Here is a 24357-nt window from a genome sequence, read left to right as displayed (position 1 = left end):
GTTGGCGGGAACTCGTGCATATATCATAGACTAGACATTCCCTGCTTTCTTATGTCTTTGTCAGGAATAATATTTACGATAACGCAAGCATTTTTCTAACATTTTTTCATTAGGTTTACTTCTTTCACATGTTTAAACCACATTATTCTTATTAAGGACACCTCTTGGTTGATATCGGAGGTAGTTGCTAAAATGTTATCCTTCCTATTACATGGTCCATTCAAGGTGTGTGTCTGGTTAGTCTGAAAGATAATGATATTACTGCATTTTTCCTTTTTTTTAGGTATTAGTGTATCCCCTGAGGCTGTTATATAAGGCAATAGGTTTCTGTACTTGATGAATAATAGGATAAACCTTAGCTACTAATAAATTCGTGTTTCCAGCATGGAAAAAAAGCTCCAGAGGTTGAGGGCATTGGTTACGTAAAGAGTGATGTTTTTTTCTTTTTCCAGTCGGTTCTTTTTCCTATATTTTTATTTGATGATTGAAATTGTGTACGATTCACCAAGACATGTAATAAATACAGTTTAATATTAGGAATCCAGGCTGTACGCCCAACAGAGAGAGAACCAGGTTTACAGAGGCAGCACTATAACTTTCAGGAAGATGGCCAGGCACCTCCTTCTGAGAACATATTTTGCTTTGCTGTAATTTTGATTGTAAATCTCTAACAGGCAAAGGAATGAATCGCTTGTCCTACTGGATTACACAGCAGTAATTTTAGTTTACCAGCTCAGTTCGCTGTGCCTCGTACATACAAAGAATAGTAATAAAAATGCACAAATATTTATCTTGCTCTCAAGCATTCTCATCTTATCTGTAATACGCATATAAATTGGCTTTTGTGTGCTACGATTCTGGCGAAATTGGGCTACACACTCAACCTTGAAACTGCTTTCCTTGTTTGGTACGTCGACAGGATAAGACACGGCTGCCCCCTAGTGGCCTGACTGAGAACACGTCCACTTGGTTTCACAGAATAAAAAGCTTTAACCCATTACGGACCAAGCTGTTTTAACATTTTTGCGGTGCTCGTGTTTAGCTGTGGTTTTCTTCTCTCTCATTAAGTGTACCCGCACAAGATATTTTTTTTTCCATGCACTAATTCTACCAACAGCCTTTGTCAAAGTTTGTGGTAGTATTTTTTGTGGGGTTTTTTTCCACCAACAATGTAATTTAGGTATGAATTTACAGCTTCTTGTATATGTCACTGCTGAACAAACACCCCAGTTTGTGTTCAGCAACATCTCCTGAGTACAGTGATACCCCTCACTCATAGTTTCGCTGGGTTGTTTGGGAGGGCAAGGGCCAACTTTGGAAGGTGCGCATTTTAAAAAAAAATGTATGTTGACATCTGGTCAGTCTTTGTCCATGTCATATTTCGAACATCTTTGAACCAGCCAATTCAATTTGCCCCATCAAACCATACATTTTTGAAAATTAGACAACCCATCGGTATTTCAAATACCAGTACTCTTTCCGGGATAGGATTTTTTTTGAAAGGTACAGTGCTAGAGCTCAGTGTTCAGAGTCTCTAGAGGGCCTCCTGTGAACTGTTTATTTTTTAATGGGGGCGGCCATCTTGCCAAAGCCAATATCACTCATGGTGCTTGTGATCGCTCTTTGGAGTGATCACTTTGCATCCAGGGCTTTTTTGGCTTCGCTATCTAGGCTCTCTTGGATCTCTAAGGGGATAATAATACTACAGCGTAATACAGTGTATTTGCTCTACAGATCTTTAGGCAGAATTTGGCAGAGCCAGCATTATCAATCCTCTGCCTTGACTCTTCTCCCTTCTCCTCGCTCTACCCATAGAAAGGCCACCTGAACCAGTTAACAGCAATCAGCAGCTTAACAGGGGCAGGACAGACATGTAGACATCCTGGAAGGAAGTATATGTTATATAAAGATTATAAGCATTCACTACATGTATGTGTATGGTTTATTTTAATCTATTACACTGGTTTATTTAGTGGACTGACTGGTAAAATGCATGCTATGGAAAAAGTGACGGATTTAAGGCTATGTTAACAATAAGGAGAGGCAACAAAGAAGGGAGAAAGCATGAAACTGATTGTATGAAGGAAATGTGAACACTGGTGGTCCTTCTGAGACCATAGCTTATGTTTCCCTTCTATGCCGTCCGTTTACTTTTTTAACCCCTTAACGACAATCCACGTACATGTACGGGGTTGCCGTGCAACGGGTTAACGACAATGCCCGTACATGTACGGGCTGCCGTTAAATAGCTGCATCGCCGCGATCGCGGCGTTTTCGCCGCGATCGGCGGCTTTGCAGCATCCACGGAAGCCTCCCAAGTGAGGCTGACCGTGGATCCGGGGAGGGCAGCCCTTGGCATCCCTCCCCGGAAGAAAAATGAATCGCTTCCTAAGCATAAATGGTGTTACTGACATGCCTCGATATCGAGGCATGTCAGCAACACTACCCCCCTACCCCGATCACCTTGTGATTGCTCCGAAGAGCAACCACAAGTGCCATCCTGTAAATGACGTTGCCGTCATTCACAGGATGGCATCAACAATAGATATGAGTTCATAGAGGGTCTATCCAGACCCTCTTGTGAACTCTCGAGCTCCTCCTGCAGGTTGAATGCAGGTACTGCATCCAACCATGCAAGGTCAATGGAGCCCAGCTCACTAATGAGTGATTAGTAAAAAAAAAAAAAAAAAAAAAAAAAAATTAAAAAAAATATTTAAAAAAATGTTTAAAAAAATAATATGGTAACATATAAAAATCCCCACTGTCACCAAAAAAAAAAAATTAATAAGCAAGTCCTAAAATTCTTTATCTTTACAAAAATTCCAGCATGGAAAGAGTTAAAATATTGGCATTACAAATGCCCATAGGGTGTCTCGTATTAAAAAATGCATGAGTGGATGGGATAAATTGAATTGGCAGGGTTCAAAGGTGTCCCAAATATGGGACATGGGGGCAGTAGGATCAGATGTCTAAATGGCCAAAAAATACACACCTCACAAAGGCGGCCTTTTGCCTCCCAAATAACCCAACAAACCCATGCATGTGGGGTATCACTGCGCTCAGGAGATGTTACTGAACACATATTGGGGTGTTGTTTGACAGGGACATATACCAGGAGCGATAAATTTATACCTGAAGTACAACGTGTATGAAAAAAATACAAAAAAATTTACTACCATAAAGTTTCACAAAGGCTGGTGGTAAAATTAGTGCATGGAAAGGGTTAAATTACCAGCATGTGAAATACCTTGGGGTGTCTAGTTTTTAAAAATATATGACTTGATGGGGTAAATTGCATTGGCCGGCTTCAAAGATACCCGAAATGGCACATGGGGGGAAGAATTACCAGATTTGGAAAAAAAGGTTTTGAAATAGCAAAACGCTACCTGTACTTATTGCCCCATAACGTGCAGAAAAAAGCAAAAAAACATAAAAACATTGGGTATTTCTAAACTCAGGACAAATAGTAGAATCTATTTAGCAGGTTTTTTCATTCGTTTTTGCAGATGAGTAAAAGTTTTTTGTTTAAAAAGTGAGAAAAGGTAATTTTTTAACAAAAAATCCCCATATTTTATCATTTTTTTATAGTAAATTAGATGATATGATAAAATTAATGGTATCTAAAGAAAGCCCTGTTTGTCCTGAAAAAAACAATATATAATATGTGTGGGAGCACGAAATGAGAAAGAAGAAAATCACAGCTAAACAGGAACACCGAAAAATGTTAAAATAGCCATTGTCCCGCAATATACTACGAGTAATAACCCCTATTGTCCTTAAGGGGTTATTGAGGTTGACGATCCCTTTAACACTCAGCAGGATTCAGGCTTCTAAGTTGACTTATTTATACCTGACATGTTACTGGTTTGTTTTAAATTCATTGGATTCATTGACTATTTGGGTGCTCACTCATTGCTCACTCGCATAACCCTCAAAAATGTGAGATTATTTTGGGATCAGACGTTTATGTTCTAATAATAATAAAGGAATAATACAAAATCTGATGATTGTTCCCTATACAGAGCCTGCAGTCTGATAAAGAAGCTCTACAAGAAGGGAGAGGAAAGCCTTCCAAATATCACCGCACGCCAGACGGATACCTTCAGATAGGTAACATTGAAGAGCTTTGTTTTTGTTTTGTTTTTTGTTTGTTTTTTAACAGAAAGTGTAAGAAACGGAGATGTATGAACGCCCCTTGTCTGCTTTTGTAGTTCGCTGCATAATTTTTTGTTTGTGCCATTTAAATGATTATTAATGGCTAAACATAAAGCAAGATGCTTGGAGATATTTTTGACTTGGTCTTGATGGTTGCTGTTGGTTGCTGGTCAAACAGACTTTACTATGTTTGGGAACAAGGGAACAACATATCTGAATGTGGAAAAGGGGACTTATATGCTAAACTGGTGTATCTATCAGCTTTACACTAATGGTAGCTTTAAAGTGCTTGTGGGATGTTTTACCCATTAAAATGCTTACCCGGAAAAGGACTATGGATGTTACAAGATTTCTAATCCCTGGAGAAGAGATGATTCAAACATGTCACATTGGTTTTAATTTTCAAGCTAATTAATTAAGATTAAAACATACTTCAATAATTATAAATAATTTAAAAAAAGCCGGATAGCATGTGAATCAGCATTAATCAAATTTCAAGGTTGGTTTTCGCCATTAAATATTTTAAAACACATTAACGTGCATTTAATCACCAACGTTTTCTGTGTCTGCAGTAATTAGCAATCTTAAAGGAGTATGACCAGCACTACTAAGATTAATCCCATATTGTACATTTTGATTCACCAGCTTTTCACAGGACTGGCAAAGGGGTTGCTCCTATAAGATGCACTAATTTGTATATATTACACTGCCAGTTAGGGCTCACAGAAATGTCTTTGTTTTCCATGCTGTACTTACATTATTGCAAAAGGGTTTTTTAATGATAAATTAGCCTTTTAAACTTAAACCTGGATAAGCGAACACAATAAAGGCCGTTTACAACAGTAATAACGTTCACGCCATATTTCTGATCCATATCATGTTGTTTTATTGGACAAAGATTATGCCCCTCCCCCCCAAAAAAAGAAAAACCAAGGATATTTCTAAGTGACCCCCACCTTTTGAATGGTAGTATGTGTTTTAGGTGTATTGTGAGGGAATTCCATCCTGCTTCCCATAGCACTTGGCTGTCATAAGTTATGTTCGGTTTTAGCTTGTTGTAAACACTTGGTGTACGATACCGCAGTAGACATTTTTCTCTTTTCAACACATTTTTAGTAGGCACCATGAGCAGTGTTCCCTGAACACCCACTGCCCAAAGTATCCAGTATGCAGTGTTCATTATACAATTCAAGAATCCAGAAATGAATGCTTTATTTCATATACTCTATTAGTCGAGATGGTTGACTCTTGCCATTGTATTTGTTTCACAGGATCCTTTACTAAAGGTATTGCAGAAGGTGAAGTAGATCCTTCGTTTGGGCCACTTGAGGCACTGCGGCTGTCTATCCAGACAGATTCTCCCGTTTGGGTCATCTTGAGTGAGGTATGGACGGTTACAGTAGAACAGTTTTGCAAGATGTACAAAGAACTGCATCAGTTCTGTTCTGGAGGGGAACGTATTTAAAAAAAAAAAAATGGGTATTCACCTTAATAAGAGATTTTTGTGCTGGTATAAAGCTTTAGTGTCCTTTCCTGGATATTGATTACCAGCATCGTCTGCCTAAAGGGATCTAAACATCTCTGTTGGTGTGTGTTAAAGGCTGGCCGTCATTGTATGTATTTGTGCCCACATTTTGCACTTGTGGTTGTTTCTGATCACTGCTAGATGACTGTGTGGGGTTTGTTCACTGAAGGTTGAGACAAGCTCGTGTGAAACACTCAAATCTGTGTTATGCAGAGTCAATGCCATGTTTTACTCTGGAGCCTTTACTTAGGATTGGCCTTCATAATGGAAAGTAATGAGCTCGTTGAACTGAAAAAACCCTTTATATGACTGTTTGTTATATTATTTTATATTTTTGTTGATTATACAGGATACATTATTATGTACAATAGTTAAAAGCATACTTTGGTTTAATATTCTTTTGGATACAGAAAGTATTCCTGTTCGAAGTGGTTCTCCTGGAGTTATATTCGATTTGAATTTCACATGCCTTTTCATTTTATTACTCAAGTGATTTGCATCGCATGAAACAAAATGGAAAACACAGATGTTATGTAAGGTGATTCTGGTGCCAGGTTTAAAAGGTAGTCTTATCACCATAGCAACCAATAGATTCGTCCTGCTAATTGGACCATTCCATCGGTTGCTGCTGTGGTAAGACCACATTTTAAAGTTTGAAGTATCTGTATAACATGCAAGGCCGACAGATTTCCCGAGCACTTTCCACTTAATTTATTATCTCTGTCTCCAAACAGATATTTATTAAAAAAGCAGACTGAGTTCTTTTGGACCAACAAAATGCCAGAAAAGTGGACTTTGCAACTTCCCGTGCTGCCCCGTAACACGGCTCTCCTGCCAGCACTGCTATGACAGGAAAGTCCTTCAAGAGCAGGGGTGGGACAGAAGCAGAGACACTTGGCGCCAATTCCCATGTGAAGCAGCTGGGGACGGACAAGAAGCTGCTCCAACCACACAGGGGTCTCCAAATGCATTGTTACAGATGCAGGCGGTTCGGCCTACAACGGGACATCCACCCTCCAACCGGTTTTAGATGGGGTGACATTTCTTGGTGCCCTGATTGGCCTCTCCTCCTTCTCTGCCATGGCCCTCCTTAACCCACCACATGAAAGTCTGAGGCATTTATTGCCATGGAAAGCACAATAAAAGTGGACGCCAAAGCGTTGCTTTCTGCATTGGATACACAGGGCAGGACTATTCTCATGAGTCGCTAGAGGACCGGGGCAGCAGGACACTATTACCACTGATTTTCTGTCACCTTAACTTCTGCAGTACTGCTAAGTACTGAAGCAGTTAAATGCCTTTTTTTATGTGAGCAAAGTAACTTTCCTTTTATGTTTCTTTTACGAGTGATACTTTCCTGTACTACTTTTAAGATTCTTACATGCTATAGCAATGCAGATGTTATGTGTAATGGCTGGATTTGTTTTTCTTTCACTAGTCCTCTTTAACCTTGCAGGGGTTACAAAATAAATCAATGTACTACTGCCCTGTAAGAGCACGAGGAAACCACCCACCAACTATCTGTCTTTTAAAGGAAGGACAGACGGCGTTGTCAGTCTGTGTAGAGACCTCTAAGGTAAAAATCTTTATAGAGGCAATCAAAAACAGGCTTCTTTGGCAGGGATAGGGTTAAAAAAAAAAAAAGCCCATTCACCTGGAGGTTCCTTCACTGTATACAGATGTGTTGGAGCACACCAGCTCTTTATCTACTACATTTCCCATAATCCTCTTGTCAGTCATAGCTTGCAGAGAATTGTGGGCGTTGTAGCCATTGACCAACAACCAGTGCCTCGCAGGTTGTCCCATTTCTTAAAATAATAAAAAAGTTTTTCTCTCTTTCAGATATGACAAAATCAGTTTGTACGCTTTGAATCTATTTTCTGTATATGTTGATTCATAATGATAAAGAAAATGTTGTTGGGGAAAAATTGAGATGATTGCTATTTAAGGAAAGCTGATGCCATACATTTCCACTTCGGTTATACACTGGGCTATGTTACAAATCATAATGTGTTTTGTCATTTGTATTTTTTATTGATTTCTCTAATAGACCTATATGAAGAAAATAAAAATGTGCACTGTAATTATCTGGATCCAACACTGTAGCCTGTATTTATTTTTCCCTAAAAAGGAAGACAAAATGTGGGGAATGAGAATCGTTGTGCTCTGTATTAATCCTTCTTCAGTAAAACCACATGTGGTCAGCAGTGCCTCCATCTCCCTGACCTTAATGGGGATATTTTCCACCCGTTAATGCCCTGCCCCAGAGCATGACATTATATTGAGGAAGCAATCTATGCAGACTTAAATCAGCAGGGATGGCCCATAAAATTCATTGTGACGTCCAGCTACAGTGAATACATTTCTTAGGCTTATGACAACTCATTAAAACATCTTTATTTTCTTACTGTTATTATTATTATTATTATACTTTATTTATAAAGCGCTGACACAGAAGAAAATGTTAGATAACAAGAAGTACAATACAGCAATTGACATACAGATACAAGAGGAATGAAGGGCCCTGTTCCTGCAGGATTATATAATTTATTTGTAGGTTTTCTAGCTGTTATTTTAGCCCAGTCTTGAGGAACAGACTTCATTAGCACTACCATAAAGTATCAGCTCAGTGTGGTATTTGAGCAGGAAAGGTCACCCAACATATTATGGGTGACAACAATGGCAGCCGCCAAGTCTGCAGATAAGACGTTTAACGGAATAAAGCGAGATAAAACCAAGATTTTGCCGATACCAACCTACATTACTGTATACAGCACTGTGTTTTACAGTCGAGGAATAAGATATTTCTTTCTGTGTGACTTACGATTATTATGAACAGTGTCAAATTGAGCATAGAAACCACATCTCCTATGAATTATACCACAAAGGTAAATACCAATAAATTTAAAGCTTTCAAAAAAGTCTCCAGCCCAGGAATTCTTTAATACGGACACCAAAATAAGCAGATATAAAATATTCCACCAGTCCAACGAGCGACAGCCCAATGAGAATCCAGATTAGTGACGCACTGACGTACATAGGCCTCAATCTGTGGATGACAAGGAGGAGATGCGTCATTAGCCAATGGCTGGCCTGTACAATAAACGTAATATCGCTATGGAGTCTGACCGCAATACGGCATGGGCTTGGCAGATAATAGTTACATTTTGCTTGTATTTATTTTAAATTTGTCTCACAGGCTTTTTTTCTTGTTAATGGAATCTGGGGCAAACCCGCACCCCAACCTCCCTTTTACCGTAGCGCCTTTAAGTTCCAATCCTTTTCATTTCCAATTTCCAAGCACCCATAAATATCTCGTCATTATATCAGGTCTTCTAGCCCCCTTATTTCCTACAGTTTTAACCCCTACAGTATTTGATACCCCTACAGTATTTGATGCCCCTACACACCAGAGCTTTTTTTTGCCATATTTGTTCAGTCATAATTCCTTATAATATTTTGTGTGACTTTCCCTGCTCAAACACCACAATTAGCTGACTCTTTATGGCAATGCTAATAAAATCTATTCCTCAGATTGTAAGTAGGCAGTGTCCCTCTGGGTGGTTAATGAGCTATTCTAATGTAAATTGTATTATATTTATATACGTTTGGGGTCACTTCCTTGTTTTTAAAAGAAAAGCACATTTCATCTGTTAAAATAACATCAAATGGATCAGAAATACAGTGTAAATGTTAATCTTGTAATGAGCACTGTATTATCACAAAAAGTCGCCCCAAAGTTCCAGAGTACACTACATATATATATATATATATATATAATTACTGTATATATAATGTATATCGATCGTTGAAGAGCCTATTTTGTCCCAAGTTAAAGACCGTTAATGGGTTTTTTATAAAAAAGAGTTTTTATTTTTGAGAAAAACATTAGCATTCCCACTACTTTTAGCCACTTCTACTCAAGTGGGAAATAAAGTTTTAAATGCATTCGCTCCACATCACGAATGCAAAACCATATGTATGAGAAATGTTTTCTTCCCTTGTTCTAATATCTTACCTTCCCACTGCAGATGCTGTGTATCCATGAAAGTACTTGTAACGTGCATAGAGGTAAGAGAGACCACAAGCTGCAGCTGTCCCTTAAAAAAGAGAATATAAAAAGTAATGTATGAAGTCTACCATATACACAATGATATTAAAAATGCATTATTTATGTTATTATTCACTTGCGCATCGCACATTCACCAATAAGGAAGAAAAAGAGCGTAATAAAGTCTCAGCGGCAAAACAAGGAACTCCTGTGCTATATATATATATATATATATATATATACATATATATATCTATACATATATCTATACATATATCTCTATATATATCTATATATATATAGATATATATAGAGATATATATATAGAGAGAGAGAGAGAGAGAGAGAGAGACCGTTCCATACATAAAGCACAATACCTCGCTGCCACAAATCCTTCCATCTAATAGGTGGTCTTCCCTAGTAGGTTGCCTCTACTAGATGACAGCACTTGCACTCCTGAGAGTTTTTCAGAATTATGTAGCTGTATAAGTCTGTCTCTTCTTCTGGGTGTATTTTTAATGTTTACAGTGTTTTATAAGGTTACCTTGGTAGTGCAACTGATTTTTCTTATTCAGGAGTGTGGTGATCAAATCTGATTATTCAATTATTATTAAAGACTACTTAGGTCATCCCTTGTGAGTGTAGGTCACAGGTTCATTGTGTTGGTGTCGACCAGTTCTGTGTACAAGCTGTTTGGGGTTTTCTTACCTTCATGGAAAAAATATCCAGCAATCCAAAGAATAGAGAGAAAAATAGGAAAATATTCTGCGCAGTTCAGTCTGGTGGAAAACGGAAAAGGGTACAGTAAACTTGGATGTAATGATAACTCCAAAGAACAAATTTATCATTACAGAACATTTTGTAAAGCATAATATTCCATTAATATACACTAATTCCCAATTCTTAATGGTATATCAAGGGGCTACGAGAACTCTTGGAGCCAGGAAACCATAAGTTCTAAAATGTCACTTTTGTTCAGGAATAAAGTGTTTGAATCCAGATGCTGGTGTCTGTGAGAAACTTGTGGAAGGCATTGGTGTCTATATCCCAATTCCATACTTTTCTCCAGTCTTGGTGTATGAGAGCTAGCCACTTACTGTGCTCTGAAGGTCCTTTCAAAGTTCGGATGACCTGACGTGCTCGGAGGAGAAACGTTGTACTTTCGGCGTGCCCAGATGACCTGCATGGAAAAATATGCTGCGGAGAAGGAAAGCAATGTTTGAGCGGGAAAAGACAAACGTCCACCCACCAGTCCAAGAGGAAATGCACTGGAAGACACATACACAGTGTCATGATTAACTCATATAATGTAGTGGATGCATGGAAGGGTAACCCAGCAGATGTGGTTAGTTTCTTTGTTTAAGCATTCAATGAGTTAATCTGAGGTTGATTTAATGTGTTTCTTTGTGCATGCCCTCTGTATCTGTTCTGGCTAGAGGTGTCATCTTCCCAAAGGACCCCTGTGGTGATTCATGGCCTAACAGATAAGGATCCTTAGTTATAGGAATTCCATTCCTATCTTAAGTGGGGGGGGTTTCCATCACCTTTACCCCACCATAACTTATTGGCACATCAAAGATGGGACCCGATTCTTGGGGATGGTGTCATATAATCAGTCATGTGGTCAGAGGGGCGTTTGCTTGCAAAAGTCTGATTTAGGGACAATGCAGCGACCAAAAAGCAGAACTCCATGATATACTCTGATCAGAACAACATCGTAAGAAACCATCTGGAGTTCCCACAGGCCTACTTATTGGAGAAACTCGTGAGTGAGGGTCCTGTGTTTAAGTCCCTTTGTTTTTAAGAACTGTTTGCTGTTTTACTTTTATTTTGTATGTCTTGTTTTTTGTAATTCTGGCACTGTGTAATCTTTGTCTTTTTGTTATTAAAATATTCATAATCCAAGTCTGTCTTTGGTCTCTAGTATCGATATCCACAAACCCTAAGAGAGGATAACACGTTACCGTATTGTTATTGAGTTCTACAGGATATATATATATATATATGTTGTTTGCCCGGGGTGGGTTGATATATATATAGAGATAAAGGTTCTAATTCGGATTTCTCACGAATCCGGTATCAAAATCGTGAGTGGTGGCAGACTACCTGGGGGGATACAGGCAGGATTTGGGGGTTAATTTGGGTTAACTGATGCCTTGTTAAGGGGTCAAGTTAGTAAATCCAGAGGCCTGGTGCTATTAACCCCTTCATGCCCACGCCCTCCACACCGTCACAGCTTGGCAAGTAGTCCTGACCGTGACACACAGTTCATATTTTTTTTGCGTTATTGGCGTCACTAGAGGGTGAAAAAAAATGATACATCTACAGTTGACTGCCAAAGGAGTTACCTATAGTTGGCCCAAGATAATAGTTTTCAGAACTCCTGTTGTTCTATAAATACATTTCTGGCTTTTTTATTTGAAATGGGTGGACAGCAAGTTACCCTTCAGATCAAGATACCTATATAGACTACCATTCAAAAGTTTGGGGGTCACTTAGACATTTCCTTGTTTTTGAAAGAAAAAGCTATTTTCGTCCAATAGAATACAATGAAATGAACCAAAAAATACAGTGTAGACGTTGTTAATGTTGTAAATGCCTATTGTAGCTGGAAATGGCTGATTATTAGTGGAATATCTTCATAGGTGTACAGAAGCCCTTTGTCAGCAACCATCACTCCTGTGTTCCAATAGCACGTTGTATTCGTTAATCCATGAAAATAGAAGTATAAAAAAATGTCTTTTATTTGGATGCTTGATCCCATATGTATAAAAAAAATAGCGTGTCCAAAATTATGCAAGAAAAGGAACAAAAAATATACAATGAATATCATAGCATCCGCAGAAAAAGACTGCTTGACGCGTTTCGGACCTCACGTGCTTTATCAAAAGCAACCCTAATATAGCCATGTTAATCAAACACTTAATGAAAATAAACACCCGATAATAGCAAAAATAAATGAATCACCCAACAATATGAAACAATTAAAAAACATGATATACCCAAATAAAGAAATAAATCACAAATAAAAATATATAATATACGCAAATAAAGAGCTAAATCACAGATGAGAATAAATCTTTATCAAAGAAACAGGACACGTCATCCCAAGAATTTAACCCCATAGGCTTTCTAGTGGCCAGAATGAAAATCCAGTATACCCCTCGTTGGTTAAGAAGGGTAAAAACATCAACACAAATGACAAGAAACAAATGACTCAACACTTAAAATATGTTCCCTAATCCTGTCCTTATGTCTTCGTGTAGTACATACCACATTTTTACACAAGATTAAATAAACATTACGTGTGGTGAAATTAATAAACTGCCTAATGTTAAAGGTATGCTTATTAGAGGTGGGTGTAAAAGAAACATCCTTATTAACATAGGGACAACACTTGGACGGTAGTGTGTATACACATCCAGACATACCTAGGAGCTTTGCAGTACAGGTTATATGGAGTTCTTCCTTCTCTGAAGGAGAGGTTTCATGCATTATAAATGTGGTGGTAGGAGGACTGGGCCAGAAACAAGCAGCATATGTAAACATGGCTATAGATTTATAATATTCCTCAATACATTATTTAATTATACAATAAACTACATGTGGCTGTGCCTCATACGTTGCTATAACATATGTGTGCCTCAGGGCCCCGCTTCATCTTGATCCTCCTGTCAGTCATATAAAAAAAATCAAGATCTACTAATATATGTTTCGATTTAGCAACTCAAGATATTTTAATAATACAAGTCTAATTCTCTTGTTACATATTTTCCATCATGCACCTGACCTATTCTTCCTAAATAGCGCTGTGTTGAGGATGGACGAGCGACTTTTAAAACTGACCAATAAGGAATTACACATCTACACTGCTTGTAAGAAAAAAATACATATATAACATCATCAAAAATGTTAAATCATAAGTACAGGTTAATTTATGTACTAATGAATAATGGAACAACTCACAGATGTGAGATATGAAATCCCCTGTAAGGATTAAATCAATTCACCTATAGAATAGAATCATTTTTCCTGTTTATTATATCACTTCCCCAGGAAGGGGTATATATGTTTGCATGTATGTGAGTATAAGTGTGTCAGCATGGATGTCTATACATGTTTTATTTGAGCATGGATATGGATATGTATGTGTTTATGTGTGAGCATGGATGTGTAAGCGGTGTGAGATGGACTGTGTGTGTGTGTTTGCATAAGTGGTGTGAGAGTGTGTGTGTGTGTGTTAACATGTGTAAATTTGTGTAATTGTGTTTAAATGTGTGTGACAGAGTATATGTTGGACACAGACAGGGGTTTTCTTGTTCAAATTCCTGATAGGAGTTCTGCGATTACATTATTACATCTCATAAAAGAATGTGCTAAAGAAGGAGCAATAATATATTCAAATACAATATATTCTGAAGTTTTTCAACATTTGACAGTAAATCCCAAATATAATTTTGTTGATCCAAAAACAGGTACTCATGCACAAACATTTGAGAGATTAGATGGTTCAGTTAAATGGCGTAATAAGAAACATTGTGGAACTTCGATGATTCATCCAAATTTAGTTTGCTGAATTTGTGGGGAAAATCTCTTTGATGCATTGTGTGATTACATTAAATGTTATATGTGTTAAGAAAGTGTATAAAGAATTACCTGCTTGTAATGTTAATTAAGTTTAGTGAAAATAAAATGTTATAAAAAAAATAAATTGGTGGCATCCCGGATAATACACTAGGGGGCGCCTGGATAATACACAAGTACCGGGACCTCTCGGCTATCATATGCATTGAAGTACCTAAGATGGCTAGAGCCAAGTACGGATTAGCCAGCCAGCGCAGGGGACGTGACAAGCAATTTATTTGGCATAGAAACTAAGTAGGGTTACCAAACACAGGCAAGTAAATAAACGGTGCACTTTAGTTGGCTCAGCTTCACTTTGCACTGCTCCTCTCTAAACAAAATAGCCTTTACTCGGCCCAAAACCTATAGGGCCGAAGAGCTCAAGCTTAAATATATGCCGAGCTTAAACTGTTCCTGACTATCTTGTCAACTGTAGACACAATGGGCACTACTGCTCCGCAGAGCTAACCTTGCGCCATAATCTAACAAACGCTGTTATTTTAGCTTACATAGAAGCTAGCATTTAACCCATTGGCTTCCTGTCTAGCAGCTACTCACAAATAAGAGGTTATTCTGTTAGCGGCATAAGGTTAAGCGTTTGCTAACACTTACCTTGTTCCAAAACAGCCAACACAGTGACAAAGGCCAGTAGAGCAATTTGGTCACGCATGTCAGACAGGGTACTTCAGATGCCGTCTGTGCCCTAAAATGTTGCTCCTTATTGGGGACCCAAACCAAGCACTTGTAATCTTGTCTATCACTTGATCTCTCTTCCACCTACAGAGAGGATAGGTTCCTTTTTTTGAATCCTGAAGGTAGAAGGTAGCTTGCTGGGAGGCAGGGGTAAGGACTTGAAGGCAGGTGGTAGATCTCCTTTCCCCAGTTGCAGAGTCTGCACTTGTTTCCTGTTCATAAAGCATTGAGGTTGTTAGTAAAGGTTTCATGATTATTCCCTGCCTATCTCCTGCTTTATAACTGTCTCATTCCAGGGCAGAGCCTAGGGTCACTGACGCCTGAGTGCAAAATAATTTTTGGCCCCCCAGGTGGGTGTCGCAGTATTGCTATCTCCTCCCCTTAAACATAACCCCTCTAACTACACCCATATTCTATGGCAACCGCTACACCGCTTTGGTTCCCCTGACTTCACCATGTAACATGTCACTCACTTCCCACAGTGCCAGAAACAGTTTGTCAGTTTCGTCTTTCCCCCCAAACAGCATTACACTAAATGTGTCAGCGACATCTGGAGCTCTTGAATAAGAGGGGAAAAGCCGTAGCGTTGCCCCCAAGGCAAGAACAGAATATTGTGCCCTCCCACTACATCTTTACAGAGCCTTTCTTGTGCAAAGTAGATAAGTGACAAAAAAATCATGATATTAGAACTGTAGAGAGTTAAAAACATAAAAGTAAAACAAATATGCCCAAATCCAGGGATTTATTCAGGTTTTGACACCAAGTGTGATACAGCATAACTCCTATCATTATATGGTCTCTCTCTTATTATAGCAAGAAAGATGCAGACAGTTGTATGGCATATCTCCCATCTCTATATACTGAGCCAGACACTGAAGGTAGTACAGTATAACTCCCAATATCACAACAGTATATTTTCATCACTTTTTAATTTTATGTAATGGGCCATTGACAAATGAATTTTTAGTTTTTACACCAAGTAGTTGTAGATAAAACATGTGTGCAATAATTATACATTATGAGGGGCCAATTTAAAATAACGTATTTGCTCAATTATAAGACGACCCCCCAAAATCTGAATATTAATTTATGAAAAAAAGAAAAAGCCTGAATATAAGACGACCCCATAAGAAAAAAAGTTTTACCAGTAAATGTTAATTCATGTAAACTATGTGAACATTTTTTTTTTTTAATAAAAGTTATGATTGAGAAAAATATATATTTTTTTTTATTTCTTTTTTTTTTTCAACCTGTCCCCCCAGTTATGCACATCTGCCCCCTGGCTTGCCACTCTGCCCCAGAAATGCCTTATACCCCCTATATGCCACTGTGCACCATGATATGCCTTTTAACCCTCTAAATGCCACTGTGCCCCATGATATGCCTTTTGACCCCCTATGTCAGGGGTGTCCAAGTTTTTTTTTTTTTGCAGTGGGCCACTTCATCAGAATTATATACGTGCGAGGGCCGCACTCATTTTTCACTGTGAGAAAATATGGCCTTTAATAAGATATACAGATTAAAATAAAGTAAATGACACAAAACCTTTACTTTTCCTCTCACTGATTTCTGGGCCTAAAAAGTTTTGTGACTACAAATTCAGGATTCTGGATAAGTAAAAATGAAATAGTTCTATTTATATCAGGGATGCACTAAAATGAAAATTCTGGACCAAAACCGAAAATTCAGGGTTCACTTAGCCGAAACCGAAAATGACCCCCCCCTCACCTTTAAAAATAATTAAAAAAATCCCACACTTTTAATAAAAGTAAGTTACACACCAAAATTGTACAAAAAAATTATATATTATGATTGTTAACAGCAATCTCAGGCATACCCAGATTCCAGCATGTACTGGTTGGCTGGGCATGATAGGAGTGTGATTGCTGTCAACAATCATATATAAATGAATAGTTATTGTATTTTTTGTCCAATTTTAGTGCGTTAACACCACAATTGGGGGGGGGGGAATCAACAATATGACTAGCATGATGGGAGTGTGATTGCTAACAGCAAACACACTCTTTTTATACCCTGGCAACCAGTAAATGCTGGAACCCAGGAGATTGCTGTTAGCCGTTAGCAATCACACTCCTATCATCCCAAGTTAGCCAGTACATGCTGGTACATGGTGGCTGTAAGTGCAGACCCCATACTGCTGGCAGCATCAATACACAAGGGGGGCAGCTAGCCAGGTTTCAGCATGTACTGGCTGACTTGGCATGATAGGAGTGTGATTGCTAACAGCAATCACAGTCCCATCATGCCTAGGTTCCAGCACTTACACATCCATGCTATCACACACACACATTCATTCACAGATTCATTCCCTCAATCACGCATACTCATTCAAACACCCTTCCCCTACCCCCTTACCTGCACTACACCTCTTGATGCCGCTCACAGACTTCAGCAGGGGGCTGAAGTCCGCTTCCTCTGTGCAGTACAATAGACCCTCCCACAAGTAAGCAGCAGGGCTCTACCCTATGTGCCACTCTGCCTCCAGAATTGCCTTATCTATGGCATTTAGGGGGTTAAAAGGCATATTACGGGGCAGAGGGGCATATAGGAAGGTATAAGGCATTTCAGGAGGCAGAGTGGCGCATAGAGGGTTAAAAGGCATTTCTGGAGGCAGAGCGGCATTAAGGGGGTTAAAAGGCATTTCACAGAGCACTCTGCCTCCAGAAATGCCTTATGCCCCCATTTAACACTCCCCCTCCCTCCTCCAAACTTACCAGAGCTTCTGAGTCCCCGGTGCGTAGTCTGGGCAGCGTGTAGAGCTCTACGCGATTCGCGTAGACAACTTCCGCTGCAGCCGGGAGGAGGTGCGTTTAGCGGCGGGGGTTGTCTGCGTCCAACATCCTTCATCGCACAGACAGGAGGATCCAGGTCCCCTGCATCGCTGCGGGGGATCTGGATCTTAGTCTCATAGTCAGACCTAGTTGAGGTCTGATTATAAGACTACCCTGATTATAAGACGAGGGGTATTTTTCAGAGCATTTTATTTGGTATATAAAAGTACCAGCTAAACAATGAATGCAGAACAAACTATAAAAGGTTGGCCCATCAGATGCACAATTAAGAATATGATCACAATAGATACCTCTCACTACCCCCCTTTCTTATTCACTTACCTTGCTGAAGTCCTATAGTGGGAGCGCAAGGCCTCTGTCTTGCTGCTCCTCCGTGTTGCGCGAGGCTTCACTGCTGAGCGCTGGGATATGACGTCATATTCGGATGTTTAGCATCAAATACTGGGGCTGCGACCGAGACAGAGGCCTCACACTCCCAGGGGCTCCATGCGCTTTTTCATAAGCAACCGCTTGATGCCCCTTTTTCTCCTCCACTCCCTGCTGCCTGGGTGCTGTGCAACCCATGCCCCCGACATCGATGTAAAGCACAAGGGGCTCCAGATATGTATGGAAAGTTATTAAGCATTCCTTGTATCATTCTAGATTCAGCTTATATTCTTTGATTGAGCCTCTTTACAACATATGGCTGCTACATGGGGAGGCTGCTCAGCTTCTATTGCCTGTAGTATAAGGTTCTTACCTCTCTCTAAAAATGTTCCTTGCTTCTGTTCCAGATGCTGTACTCATTTGCCTCTAACATTGTGAGAAGGCTGGGATACACTGCACCGCCCACCTCTCTCGTTTCACACGCTTGCTCACACACACTCACACAGTATCAACTCGAACCATGTGTCAGAAGCACAGCAGCTCCTTGTTGACTGGGTGCACACACAATCAGAAGCACTTGCCTTTGCAATCTTGTACCTGTTAAACCAAGCTGATGAGCTGTTAGGAGAAATTTCCCCTATTGTGAGACTTCTTTCCCTTGAAATGGCCTCCCAAATACTTCTGTAATATATAAGCAAAGTGTATTTCAAGTATAAATCGATCTTTTATGGATTTTAATATTAGAACCAAATTATACTATCACCATTAAATAATAAAACTGTGATATATAGTTTAATATTAACTAACCAGGTGAGGTTTCTGAAGATAATTTGATGTCAAAAGTCCTACATGCCAAGACTTAGCACAGCAACAAGACACAGTAGTGTCTTGCATCAGCAATGTCTCTCACAGGCAGAAATCTCAGGGCAGACAGGGTTATGCGTAAGCTCTTTTGAAGAAGCATAAAGAAACTGGCAATGTTGAGGACCGTAGATGTAGTGGTCGGCCAAGAAAACTTAGTGCAGAACATGAAAGACACATCATGCTTACTATCAATCACAATAGGAAGATGTCCAACAGTGCCATCAGCTTAGCATTGGCAGAAAGCTGTGGGACCCTGGTACACCTACTGTCCATAGAAGTCTGATCGGAAGTTGTCTTCGCATGAGACTTGTAGCCAAAAAGCCATACATCTGCCGTGGAAACAAGGCCAATAAATGTAACTATTGACAAAAAACAGTTCGCTAAAGGGCTGGACAGCGGTACAAGAATTAATATTTGCAGGCAACATTGAACCGTGGTGGAGGTTCCTTGCAAGTTTAGGCTGCATATATTTATTCAGCATGTAATACCATCAGGGAGTGATCTGATTTGCCCCAAATTTACTCAACAGCATAACAACAACCCCAAACATACAGCCAAAGTCATTAAGAACTTAAAAACATCAGCGTTAAGAAGAACAAGGAGTCCTGGAAGTGATGGTATGGAACTTCTGGCTCTGGCTACCCGGAGCCTTCCCTTGCGGGAAGTGGCCAGGACTGCACACTGATGTCGGTGGGCGGCCCCGCTGACGTCTTCTAATCTACTAAAGGCTAACTTCTTTTCTTTTATGATTTTGGCCACTTCTGCAGAGTACCACAGCAGTTTCTTTAATTTTTTGCTCTTACTGCGCAGCCTAATATAACTTAAATAATCCAATTTCTCCTGAACTCCATTTAAATTGCCCCAGTCTGATAGTGACTCCTCTACACATATTCTCATTTTAGAAAAGTCAGCTTGAGAGGAGTCTCTTCCTGAGCAGAGTTTAGATGGGGCCCCTAGCAATGAGGGAGGAGGTTAGTCAGAAGGGAGTCAGGCACATAGCTGGGTGACAGTAAGACGTAGTTGCAGTGTGGGAGGGAAGAGGGAAGCCAGTGAAGTCCAGAGTTTCTCCATCCCAACAAATTTGCCCATTTAAGTGAGCAAGTTGGGGAGGCAGACTCAGAGGTGGGCTTACCTTGTGTTCTCTTATACCTCTTGTGCTGCTGTAACTGCTGCGGTGCACAAACTGGCCACTTAAACAATGCAAGCCCCTTACTATGAGCAAGCTCTGAGTTTAACCACTTCCTTTATACAGAGCAACCCAGTTAAGGGGAAAAAAACAGTTTAGCAAAATACAATTTTTTTTTGTTTTCTTCAGAAACCCTTCAACCTTATTGATGGTTGAGACACAAACCCACTGTTGGTATACTTATATTCTACCAAATATACCACTTCTGTGCTGCTGCGGCGCACGAACTGGCCACCTACAGAAAGCAAGTCACTTGGAGAAATGCAAGCCCCTTACTATATATCTTGTGAGAACTGTGCAATAGTATTAGGCATGGTTGGATGGCCTGTTTGTGTTTCCAGCTGTAAAACTTACTTCCCTTCTATAACATAAGGGTCCTTTTGTATAGTGCGGAAGTATATTTGACTATCCCGTTAATATTAACTGTGGCTTGTTAGAGACTAGGGCTGCAACTAACGGTTATTTTCATAATCAATTAGTTGGCTGATTATTTTTTTGATTAATCGATTAATTGGATAAAAAAAATTCAAATTTTCATTTATTTAAAATAATTTAATAATGTAACGTAGGATGTAAGATACAAACAGCAGAATAAAAAAATTGATAACAATGCATTTCTTGTTTTTATTTCCCAACCTGCCCCCCCCCCCCAGTTATGCACATTTGAGCCCAGGCTTGCCACACTGCCCTCCCAGACATGCCACACTGCCCTCCCCACATATGCCTTGTATAGCCTATATGCCTTATACCCCCTGATATGTCACTCCGTCCTCCCAAGGTATGCCGTATACCCCCCTATGCCATAGTGCGCTCATAGGTTTGCAGACTGGTTCACAGACAATACTTTTATAAATAAGCACTGGGTTAATCTTCACTGCCCCCAGGATTTAGATTCCCCTCAGTTTTCCCCCCTTTAGCTCTAACTGCACCTTAAGTTAACTTTATTTAATAACAACTCTGCCTAAATTAACCCTAAACACCCCATCAACCAGAACTGCCCCTAAATTAACCCTAAACATCCCAATAACTATAACAGCCCTTAAATTAACCTTTAAATACCCCATCAACCACAACTGCTCCTAAATTAACCCTAAACACCCCATCAACCACAATTAACCCTAAACACCGCACTAACTATAACTGCCCCTAAATTAACCTTAACCCCCCTCACTAACTATAACTGCCCCTAAATTAACCCTAAACACCCCACTAACTATAACTGCCCCTAAATTAACCCTAAACACCCCACTAACTATAACTGCCCCTAAATTGACCCTAACCCCCCTCACTAACTATAACTGCCCCTAAATTAACCCTAACCCCCCTCACTAACTATAACTGCCCCTAAATTAACCCTAAACACCCCACTAACTATAACTGCCCCTAAATGAACCCTAAACACCCCACTAACTATAACTGCCCCTAAATTAACCCTAAACACCCCACTAACTATAACTGCCCCTAAATTAACCCTAAACACACCATTAACTATAACTGCCCCTAAATTAACCCTAAACACACCATTAACTATAACTGCCCCTAAATTAACCCTAAACACACCATTAACTATAACTGCCCCTAACTCTCAGCAACCCAAATATAAATTTTATACTCACCAGTGAGTTCTTGAGCCATGTCGACGGTATAGGAAATGGGCGGGGCCACTATGGCCCCACCCCTTTCTTTCTCCCTGCCCCTCCAGTCACTGCCAATTGACCCCGCCCCCTTCTCACTGTCCCTCCTTGCAGCCAATCGGCAGTGACTGCAGGGAGGGACTGGAAAAAGGAAGTGGGCGGGCCAATCGGCAGTGACTGCAGGGAGGAACTGTAAGTAGGAGATGCTGCTGTGAGTCAGACACTAAACGGATTATAAAACGAGGGATATTTTTCAGAGCATTTGCTCTGAAAAAACCCTCATTTTATAAATCGATAAAAATCGATTCAACTAATCGATAATGAAATTCGTTGGCAACGATTTTCATTATCAATTATCAATTTTATCGATTAGTTGTTGCAGCCCTATTAGAGACCTACTCTCCTGCATCAGGAGCAATGCATGGGAGTAGGGGGTTGAAGTCAGAAGTCCCCCCCTTCTGCTTATATCAGTTCATCCCCCATCTTGCGAGCTGGACCCTCTTTACTAATGTATCGGTTTTGTCACAGTCTGTCAGCTCTAGTTTTTATTCGTAAACAGAGCCACATAAATTGTTGGTGCTATATAAAAATGAATTTAAAGATAATACTAATGATATTATCAGGAGAGCATAATTTATATCCATCATCTAATTGGTATTATCAGTCATGTGATACTTAATGATCTCATGTATGGCTAGCCCTAAGATGCTCTCTCTGATTGGAAGTTTATTTTTAATTGATCTTTTAATAATCGGTGAATCCCAAGTGAAATCCCTTCTTGACCACAGGTGACAATTTAGATGTTGTTAGAACATTTTGTTAATTTAAAGTAACTACAATAGAATCTTTATGTTTGACTATTAATGGGTTATTACCATATTTGCTCGATTATAAGACTACCCTGATTATAAGACGACCCCCCAAAATCTGAATATTAATTCAGTGAGAATTCCCCTCACTGGAACTCTCCTCACTGACATCCGGGGAAGGTCTGCACGATGGACGCACACAACCCCCCGCTACTAACCGCACCTCCTTCCGGCTGCAGCGGAATTTGTCTACACGCTGCCCCGGCAACGCACCAGGGAATCAGAAGCACCAGTAAGTTGGGGGGGGAGTCAGGAGGATCTGCAGCGCTGCGGGGGATCTGGATCTTTGTCTCATAGTCAGACATATTTGAGGTCTGATTATAAGACGACCACGATTATAAGACGAGGGGTATTTTTAAGAGCATTTGCTCTGAAAAAAAACATCTTATAAACGAGCTTAGGGGTTACCTGCGTTTTAGGGGTAGATGCCAAAATCTAGAGCCAAGAAGAAATGTACGTACCAGTATAAGAAAGCAAAGAAAGTTAGTTAGGTACGCATGGTAACAGCTCCAGGGCCGTGTGGGATATGTCCTGTTATCAGCCCTACCAACATTATTTTAAAGCACAAGAGTTACCAGCTTAGGGTGTTATGGAAAATAAGTCAAAAACTCAAATAATGCATTTCTGTATTGACCTCATTAGCAAACACTTGGTTAAAAGATCTGAACCTGGATAAATTGTTTCTGGTTATGCTGACCTCAGGACTGACCCAACGTTGCTCCTTGTCAAGCAGCTCCCTCTAGCGCGAATGCATTATTGTGCTGAAATTGGTGTTTCCTCCTGAAAAACAAAGAATAAATGAGAATGCTTAATGTCCTTAACAATCCAACTAAAGAATCATTAAAGTACTTTGTAACATGTATTCTTTAAAAACTAAAATACCTTAGGTAGAAGCTGAAGCTCAGGTGCTGTAGCTATCAGTTGAAGGAAAACATTTCCGTTGAGATTAATAGCAGTGCTTCCCTTGCATGAACACAGGTGGTCTTGTTAGACCCCATAGCAACTTCACAGAGCCAGCGCTGGAGCTGACTGGCGATTCTGCAGACTCTCCCCAATTCATTTACAAGGGGGTCATCGTGAAAATTCTCTCTGCTTTCATATGCATCAAAAGGCATATCATGGTTGGAGGGTCATTTTAAGTGAATAGAAGAGCACATTATCAGTCTGTCATAATGCTCTGTCTACTAAAATGTTCTACCTTTTGTTTTTGAGGCTTTGAGATTTATTTCTAGACAAGACATTTGATTTCCTATTTGTACAAACACTGGCCCATACATTTTGCTGTCACCTGTAATTTGCTTACATTATCTGGCATCAAGTCCTTTCCAGTTTGTACATACTAAATAGATAAGACACAGAGAGCTCCTTGAACACTGCAGGGTTTAGGTTTTGCTTAATCTGTGAGATAATCCCTGGTCTGGTACATTTTAATGTAATTGATACTGTAACAATTACCACCATTCTGTACATTTCCCTATAGTCAAATATACGGCTTAAAGGGGAGAAGGTGCAGTTTGATGACATCAACTACTGTCTTGGAATTTTTATACTAACTTTGCCAACTTAAAAATAAAAATC

At 39.7% G+C, this 24357-nt stretch overlaps 2 protein-coding genes across 2 annotated transcripts in view; one reads left to right on the top strand and one right to left on the bottom strand.

Annotated features, from left to right (window-relative positions):
• Nucleotides 1–7773, top strand: part of MGAT4B (alpha-1,3-mannosyl-glycoprotein 4-beta-N-acetylglucosaminyltransferase B) — a 105438-nt gene extending 97665 nt beyond the window's left edge. The window contains exons 13-15 of the mRNA XM_053465545.1: nucleotides 4023–4110; nucleotides 5427–5539; nucleotides 6415–7773. Coding sequence (XP_053321520.1) covers nucleotides 4023–4110; nucleotides 5427–5539; nucleotides 6415–6438 — 225 coding nt within the window. The 3' untranslated portion in view covers nucleotides 6439–7773. The remainder of the gene's footprint in view (nucleotides 1–4022; nucleotides 4111–5426; nucleotides 5540–6414) is intronic.
• A 309-nt stretch (nucleotides 7774–8082) lies between these two features.
• LOC128491226 (leukotriene C4 synthase-like) lies at nucleotides 8083–15024 on the bottom strand. The gene is made up of 5 exons (XM_053463500.1): nucleotides 14967–15024; nucleotides 10829–10928; nucleotides 10440–10510; nucleotides 9699–9780; nucleotides 8083–8729 (listed from the first exon to the last, which is right to left on the bottom strand). Exons 1-5 carry the CDS (start codon nucleotides 15022–15024, stop codon nucleotides 8594–8596), a joined length of 447 nt encoding a protein of 148 aa, XP_053319475.1. The 3' UTR covers nucleotides 8083–8593.
• Nucleotides 15025–24357: the final 9333 nt, after the last annotated feature.

The sequence above is a fragment of the Spea bombifrons genome, chromosome 4 (assembly GCF_027358695.1).
Source record: "Spea bombifrons isolate aSpeBom1 chromosome 4, aSpeBom1.2.pri, whole genome shotgun sequence".
In the NCBI taxonomy this organism is placed as follows: domain Eukaryota; kingdom Metazoa; phylum Chordata; class Amphibia; order Anura; family Pelobatidae; genus Spea; species Spea bombifrons.
Note: the sequence above shows the minus strand (reverse complement) of the source record. Positions and strands in the feature narration are given on the sequence as shown.